The following is an 8,793-nucleotide window of genomic DNA, read 5'->3' as shown; positions in this document are numbered from 1 at the left end:
GGTTCTGCGGAAACAGAGGATCCGAAGCTGACTGTAAGGAGCGAGATGGAGTGTAGAGGTTAAGACAGCTACAGAGACACTCTGATAGGATGGGGCAGATTTGCTCATACATTTATGACATGGAGTGCTGATCTTGTATTTTATTGTGTGTTTGACTGGGAGCCAATGGAGATGTTGCAGAAGAGGAGTGATATGCTCGGAGATTTTTTTTTTTCTGAGGACAAGTCGGGCAGCAGAATTTTGTATGTGCTGAAGGGAGAGATATACATTACAAATATTCTTTTTACTCTCTCCCTCCTAGACCCCCCAACTTCAACATCTTTACACCCCACCCTCCTCCCTCCCTGACAAACTGCAAACGAATCAACAGCGCAATTAAAAGACAGCTCCTCCAACCCTTTCGCTCCCCTCCTCTCTCCCCTTCCCACTAGACTACTACTACTACTACTATTATAATAACAATAATAATAATATATGGAGGCTGATATAGCGCGGTTCCCCGCTCTCAAGAGGAGGCTTTGCAGTAGGAACAAATATGTAATATTCCAAAGGTATGATAATGAAAATGAGATAAAACGATTCACACCCACATATCATTCACACACAGAAAAAGGTACATCACACACACTCCACTAATAAATCCTCCTAAAACTAGTAAAAGCTAAAAACGGCACAGAGAATCAATAAACGAACAAAAAGAGTAAAATTTTGATGAACTACACATTGTACACATGACATAAAATTCATCTACCTGAGTAAAATAAAACACCATAGACACTTAGTTTGCATAAAAATAGCCAATTAAAAATATACTATATAATCATCTGAAGTAATAATTCATTCACACTTCCCCACTCAGTCAACTACTACCCACGATGTTGTTGAGGCCATGCAGCGTCATCATGGCCACAGACTCCTTCCTGCCCTTCGTGGGTACGGGCAGGAAGGTGCGCGAGCGGGAAGCCCCTGACTCGTCCACGAACTGCATGTCGGCGTACTCGGGCTTCAAGGTGCCCATGGTCTGGGCGCAGCGCCTACGGCGATTCTCCCACTTGATGGCCTGCTTCTGGCTCTCCTCCACCCCGACGAAGTTGGACATCTGCTGCTTAATGGCTCTTGGGGAGGTGGGAAAGAAAAAGAAATAGATTTTTTTTTTTTTTTTTTAAGTACACAAAAAGTAAAAGTCCAAACGTATAATATGCAAAGTCATGTCTGTACGTGCGTGGTGGGAACATTTGGTGGTGGTGGTGGGTGAGTGGGCGATTGGAGGTGTGTGTGTGTGTGTGTGTGTGTGTGTGTGTGTGTGTGTGTGTGTGTGTGTGTGCGCGTGTGTGTGCGTGTGTGGAAATCAGAATTGAAAAACTGTGCCGGAATGAGGTTGTTCACCTTTAGGATTGAACCTGTATGACAGAATATGTTAAAACAACTCTTTTCTTCTAAAGACACACTCAGTGTTGACACAATAGGTATATTACCCGAAAAAAACGAATTTGGTAAAGTTTACAACACGCACACACATACACGCACGCCCAGACACGCCACACACATACACACATTGAAACACACACACACACACACACTACGGTACCAGACAGCACACACACACACACACACACACATACACACACTACGGTACCAGACAGCCGACTAACCTGCTCAGCCTGCGTGCTCTATCAAGTGAGAACACTGAAGATTTTTTCATGTCCGTTTGTTCAGTGGTTCCAGCCATTTTGTTTTCTTTGCAGTCCTTGTCAAAGACCAACGTCTATACGACGGCAAATTGTCAGAAACATGGTCAATATTCCATAAGATTCATAAGATAATCATATTATGGTCATATTCCAAATCACACACACACACACAGAGATAGACAGACAGATAGATAGATTGATAGACAGACAGAGAGATAGATAGATTAATGGAATGGTGGCCTAGTGGTAACGTGTCCGTCTAGGAAGCAAGATAATCTGAGTGCATGGGTTCGAGTTCCACACTTGCCACTATTTTCTCCTTCTTCCACTAGACCTTGGGTGGTGGTCTTGATGCTAGATGCTAGTCAATCGGATAAGACAATTTCGCACCTAAAATAACCCATGGCAACAAAAGGGATGTCTCTGACAAAATTATGTAAGTAATAAAAAGACATAAAAACAAACAAATAAAAAAAGCAAAAAATAAAAAGGCAGAAAAAAAGGGGTTGTGCTCTTACTTAAACAACGCGCTCTCTGATGAGAGCAGCCTGCATTTCACACAGAGATATCTGCTGTGATATAATGTGTGTTTTTGGTCTCAGTTCTTTTCTTATTCAGTTATTGACCCCCCCACCCCCCACCCCCTCCCCCCCCCCAAAAAAAAATGCTTTGGTGGTAGTGGTGGTGGTGGCTGAGGTGTGTGTGCGTGCAAAAGCGCATGACAAGCAATATATTTGCTAAAGAATGACCAAATATCTTGACCTTGAAGTTGCTTATTCTGAAGTCAATCAAATTGCAGTCTGAAATTCCTGCTGGAAGGAGAAGGGGAGGGGAGGAGGAGGAGGAGAAGAAGAAGAAGAAGAAGAAGGAGGAGGAGGAGGAGGAGGAGAGGAGGAGGAGGAGGAGGAGAGACAGAGTCAGAGACACAGAGAGGGAAGGAAGAAGAAGAAGAAAAGGAGGAGGAGGAGGAGAGAACAATGACAATGACAAATGTTTTACTGAGGGTAGAATGGATAAGCTGGAAGCCTCATTACACCATGCCCTCACACACGCATACACATCCATACGCACACTATAATAAATGAAATAAGTATGAATAAACAAGTGACCTAAAACAAATTAAATCGATAATAGTAATGGACAGATGACTGAATCAATGAATACAATTACGGAAACAGAGAGGAGAGGAGGAGGAGGAGGAGGAGCTGGAATAGCAATCTGAATTGTTTAATTATATTCGGGCCTTAGCGCCAAGTGAAGTGGTTCAGGTGAACTAAGTTAATTCAACCAAAAAACAATTTAAGTAAAATAAGTATAACAATAAAAAATAAAGCCTACATTATATTCATTTCACGAAATATCAGTCTTTGTATGAATCACTGAATGCCTCATTAAAAAAAAAAGAAAAAGAAAAAAAAAGAAGAAGTAAAATTAAGTTCATCATCAGTAATACTTGACATAAACAAACTTACTTTTAACTGAGATGGAACTCTGATATTTTCTTCTATATTTGACGAATATTTCACGTGTAATGTTATTTTGTGCCGGCAACAAGAAATCAAATATCGGCTACCTCAGTCATTTTCTTGGGTTTCACAGCACAATTCAATAACTATCACTAAAGGTTCTGTGTCTAAACTGATGCTGTCAATTTCTCTTGCTGAGATAAAAAAAACAACAAACCCAAACACATTCTGATTCTGAATTCTCACATTTCGAATTTAAATCTAGGGATTCCTTGGTAATACTAACAGATCTACTGTTGGCTAACGTAATGTGACAGAAATGTGTAACAACTAACATATGCCGTGATATGCCATCATATGGTCTGTGGTTTTTGCAGTTTGTTCCATAAAAACAACAAAAAATACCAAACACGAAACCCTGCTTTTAACTATTGCTTTAAAACCGTGCACGAACGTCACTTGTGGTATATAATATATCTCTTACCTTGTTGTTTCTCTTTAAGTCTTTCGGAAGCGAAGCACGTGCTGAAAAGAGCAGTTAGATTTATCAAAGAAACGTTGACTGGTTGAGGCAAGAGTTTTTTGCAATACGAGAAGAGAAAAGACGCTATTTTTTCTGGCAACGTTCGTTGGATTAAACAAAGTTTTCTTTTCTTCTTCAATCGTGGGTGACTAAACTTTGAAAGAAACTGGCTCTGTCGATCTGTGTCCGAATTAACAGGTTACCATCTGAGCAATTTACTGTTCGTTTCCGTTGAAAATGGTTGACGCGCATGCTCAAGCAAATGGTTACAAGGGAGGGCAGGCGGGATAGCCTTGGTCATCAGTGGTCCCAATTAGATCTCCATGTTTGTGCGGGCGTGTGTGTGCGTGTGTGTATGTAAGCGAGAACCCACGCACGTGTGTGCAGAATAATTATGAATAAACAGTGGGTGTGCTAAGGGATTGAAGGAAGAGGAAAATATGTATCGGAACGGAATGGTTGCAGCCATCAATGCTGGCCTTGTAAAGATCAACATTATCACACGGAAAAATAGTAGGCCTGCTGCCCATGCATGTGACTATTTTCGGAAAGACATAAAAACTTAGATAAATCTAGCTTGCCAAATGCGGCTGGGTCGCTCAAGATCTGAAAGCAGACTGTTACCAATATATTATTGATGAACAACGCAGTGTATATTTGTTTCTCTTCGAAACTTTTCAAAAATTTAACCAGATGAATAGGTAAGCATAGATATAGGCAAGCGGCAAAACAAACTGACGGGTATACCTATGTTGGCGAATGTCACCGACAGACGAGGGAGAAAGACAGTGACAGAGAGAGAGAAATATAGATAGATAGAGAGAGAGTCAGAGAGAGAAAGAGAGTGAAAATGACAATGAGACAATGACAAAGGCGAAGACAATAACAAATTCTTCTTCCAAGGGACAATATTATATAAACAATACGAACTGAGATAAAACAAATAAATCAAATTTTAAAAAATGAACAAAAACAAACAGAATAGACAAGAAGAAAAAAAGGACAAAAAGGAACTCCCAAAACCCAATATATATATGTATATAACCAACAAAAAAAAAACAAAAAAAAAGCACACAAAAACTCAAACAAAAAAAATGAAAAACCAGCATACATGCAAACAAAATCCTAAAGACAAATACAAAACAAAACACATTATTGAAAAATCCAAGCGAGTGGCAAGACGGAGAGAAAGAGTGAGTGACTGAGTGAGTGAAAGAGAGAGAGAGAGAGAGAGAGAGAGAGAGCGCTAGCAAGCAAAGGAACAAGTCAATATCTTATACGTAGGAAATTGAATCAAGAACCTGCTGAGATCTGATAAATCTATTGGTTCATGTTTTTGTCCGGTGAAAAAACGAACCTGGGAGTCACATTTCTTCGGAGTCAGTTGTATCTGATATTTTCCTTATTACTTGACAGGTGTTAGTACGGTGTGACAAGGATGGACAGGTCAGCTGCTGGCAGCCTGGCTGTCCGTTTCTAATTACAGGGCCAGTTACTCACTCTGGAACTGGCCCGACCAGCTTCTGAGAATACAAGAGGGTCTGGGTTCAAACCAGCAAAAAAACTGACGAGTCAAGCTCTGTGTACATTGAACGGGCTGAGCAATAAAATCGGACGATCTGTTTATCCGCCTTTCTTTCTTTCTTTTTTTCTGTCTGATTGTCAGTCTGTTTATTATCTGTGCTCCTGCCAAGCCCATATTGCATATATATGGCGATAGTTATCTAGTGTGTGCGCGTGCGCATGTAGGCAGGCCAATACTTACATAATACTTGCATTGTAAACAAAACAAAACAAAACAAAAAACAAAAAAAACAACAAAAAAAAACCAAAAAAAAAAAAAAAAAAAAAAAAAGGAAGAAAAAGAAATCTTATTGGAAAGTGCTCAGAGCAAACTTTATTTGATTAGGCACTATTTCAGTTAACTTGTTATTGTTATAATAATTATTATCATGACCAAGCTCTAAGCGCTTTACAAACACGGTACGGGGTCATTTGCACAACAGGCTGCCCGCCTGACTGACGGCTGCCATTGGGCGCTCATCATTCGTTTCCTGTGTTACTCAATCAGATTTCTGGCACGCACACATACACACTTTGATGGCTTGATGTAAAAAAGCAATTTTTGCTTATTCAATTTACCATCATGAAATAAAATCTTGACTTGACTTGACTTGACTTGACTCAGACAGTATTAGTTTCCAAAGAGACAGATAGCCTACGTCTCAGAGAGAGAGAGAGAGAGAGACAGACAGACAGACAGACAGACGACAGACAGACAGACAGAGACTGACAGACGAAACAGACACACAGTCTGACAGTCAAAGAAAACGTGCAGGCCAGACGAACAGCAGGCAAACGGACGGAGCAAAAATACGAGAGAAAGAGAAAGAGAGAGAGAGAGAGAGAGAGTCCCCAAACCAACAGGATGACAACCGTTCTGGAAATAGCAACACCACTACCACCACCAGCGACACCCCACCCTCCCCAAACCAACCACTTCTTACCCCCCACGCCCCCAACCCCGCTCCCCACCACTCTATTCCGTCCAGCCCGCCACCCCCTCATTCCCCATTCCCCCACACCCACACCGTCATCCAACCATTCATCCATCCATGCATGCATGCATCCAGTCACCCACACCACCACTGCATCACCCAATTGACCCAATCCGACAACTGAGCCTTCCCGCTCCCCCACCTTCATCTCCACCTACCATCCAGTCCCTCGCCCTCCACCCCACCACCCACTCCCTCTCCCTCCACCACCCATCTCCCCCTTCTCCTTATGTTTTCCACCTCCAGTCATGAACAGACTGGCTGGGGCAGGGCAGGAGTCTAATGGCGTCATCACCGCGTTTGCACCTGCTTTGGGAAGCGGTGAGCTGTGCAGTGTGTGTGCTGTGCTGCTGTCCCGTGATGACTTGCCGCCGGCCTTCGTGTAACGATTGAGACCTGTGATCACAGGACCTGGAGACTGAGGAGGGCCCTCGCCTGCTCCATCATGCACATTACACAGGTCGTCACTGGTGGTGGTGCATGCATGCACGCTGCTGTAGTTGTTAGTTATACGCGAAAGAACCCACGCCCCTCCCACCCCACCCCTCCGCCCTTCGCCACCCTTCCCCAGCCTTTTCCACTGTCTCCTCACTCCCCTTGACCATCCCCAACCCCCTTCTCCTCAAGTGAGGGCAATATAGAGGGTAAGGAGAGGGGGATAGGGGTGGGGTGGAGTGGAGGTGGGGGGAGGGGGGGTGCGGGGGGGGGTGATTGATGCCTGGATGAAATTCTATTGACAGCTGGGAGAACAAGTCTTTTGAGAAACGAGAAAAAGGGCAGAGTTAAAAAGAAAAAAGAAAAAAAAGAAACAAACGGAATAAGTGGCGCTCAGTTGTGGCGACTGCAGCTCCGAGCAGCCCGAATTTCACACAGACGGTTGGGGGAGGAAAGGGGGTAATGTCAACGAAATCGGGGGAAGAGGTCTGTGTGTATGTGGGGGAGGGGGGGGGGGGGGGGGGGGGGGGGGGGGGGGGGGGGGCGGGGGGGCGTACGTCAACAAAATCGCTGAGCACATAAAACAACACACACAGGATATGACAATGTAAAACGAGACAACGTACTGCATGCAATGCAACACAGCAGGCCGTACAGAGTAGTGCATGCAGTGCAGTACAAGGTAAATGAATCGCGATGCTTACACCACAGTACAGTACACAATACAGTGCAGCGAAGCGCAGCACAGTATACAATGGTACAGTGCGACTTAGCACAGAGCATTATTGTTCAGCACGGCACGGAACAATAAGTTGGCCTACATAAACACAACAAGGGAACAGCACACAGTACAGCACACCACAGCGGCAGTACAGCACAGCACAGTACATATGTAACGTCAAAGTAAGGCACAAAACACCATAGCACAAAACAATGATGCAATTTCTACAGCAGCTGACGTGTGTGTATGTGTGAGGGAGGAGGTTAAGGTGGGGGGTGGGAGTGGGGGGTGCTGGCGGGAGGACTGGGCGTGTGTGAGTGGATGAATTATTGTTGCTTAGCCTGAACACGTGTTGTTGTGTGTTTTTTTTTTACCTGGTCAATATTTAGTTTTATTGGTTAAGTTATTATGATGCATACCTTAATGAATGGTCATCTTCTAAAAGTGGTTAATAAGTTCAGAGTTAGGTTAAGGGAGTTGTATTTGATCTGATCTGATACTGTCTCATCTTATGGTCACTCTGTACACAGCCAGATTTCATCCACCAAAGTTTCACTATTAACAGTTGCTTCCACGCGTATTCACACGTGGCTTGGGCATTTCCAGAGAAAAATGAAAAGGAACCATGGAGGTTAAAAAAAAAAAATCTCAAACTGAGGACACAGCCAGTTCTAAGCTGAATCCCCAGTTCTCACCTTGCTCCTTGCTACCCCCCACCAAGCCACCCCCCCCCCCCAATTCTCGCGTTCCACCCCGCCCAACCAACTCAAAAAACTGTTTTTTTTATTTTTAAACTTCCATTATTAATGGGTTTGGATCATTTGTTTTAGCCGTTTTGTTTTACCCCTCGCCATCCCCCTAAAAAAAAAAGAAGAGAAAAAGTATTCACATACACACACACACACATACACGCACACACACACACACACACACTCTCTCTCTCTCTCAACAAGACTCCACCTGACATCAGTATTCAAAGACTGCAAAAGGTCCCATCCATTCATACCTAAACCACGGAAAACAATGTTCACAACACTTAACCATCCTGATTCCCCTCCTCCACCCCCACCTCCCTAACCTTCCTCCCACCCAAATCCACCCACCCCAACCTCCACCGACTAGCCCCCAACCCAAAGCCTCACCCCCGCGCCACACAGACACACTGACACAGACACACATATACACAGACACACACACAGACAGACACACAGACACACAGACACACAGACACACACACACACACACACACACACATACACGCGCGCATACCACATTCCCTACCTCCTGAGGAGAGTGAATTTTTCATGACGAACAGCTTTGATGAGGGGCCCAGTGAGTGAGGTGAGCAAGGGTCAGGTCACGCGATCTGTACAATGTTTCCTTGTACAGCAAAGTCTGG

At 43.8% G+C, this 8,793-nt stretch overlaps 1 protein-coding gene across 1 annotated transcript; it reads right to left on the bottom strand.

Annotated features, from left to right (window-relative positions):
- Positions 1–763: 763 nt before the first annotated feature.
- Positions 764–8,793, bottom strand: LOC143293176 (uncharacterized). Its single transcript, XM_076604104.1, has 3 exons — positions 8,676–8,793; positions 1,653–1,765; positions 764–1,115 (listed from the first exon to the last, which is right to left on the bottom strand). The coding sequence occupies exons 2-3, from the start codon at positions 1,727–1,729 to the stop codon at positions 860–862; spliced, it is 333 nt and encodes a 110-aa protein (XP_076460219.1). The 5' UTR covers positions 1,730–1,765; positions 8,676–8,793; the 3' UTR covers positions 764–859.

The sequence above is a fragment of the Babylonia areolata genome, chromosome 18, assembly GCF_041734735.1.
Source record: "Babylonia areolata isolate BAREFJ2019XMU chromosome 18, ASM4173473v1, whole genome shotgun sequence".
NCBI lineage: Eukaryota > Metazoa > Mollusca > Gastropoda > Neogastropoda > Buccinidae > Babylonia > Babylonia areolata.
Note: the sequence above shows the minus strand (reverse complement) of the source record. Positions and strands in the feature narration are given on the sequence as shown.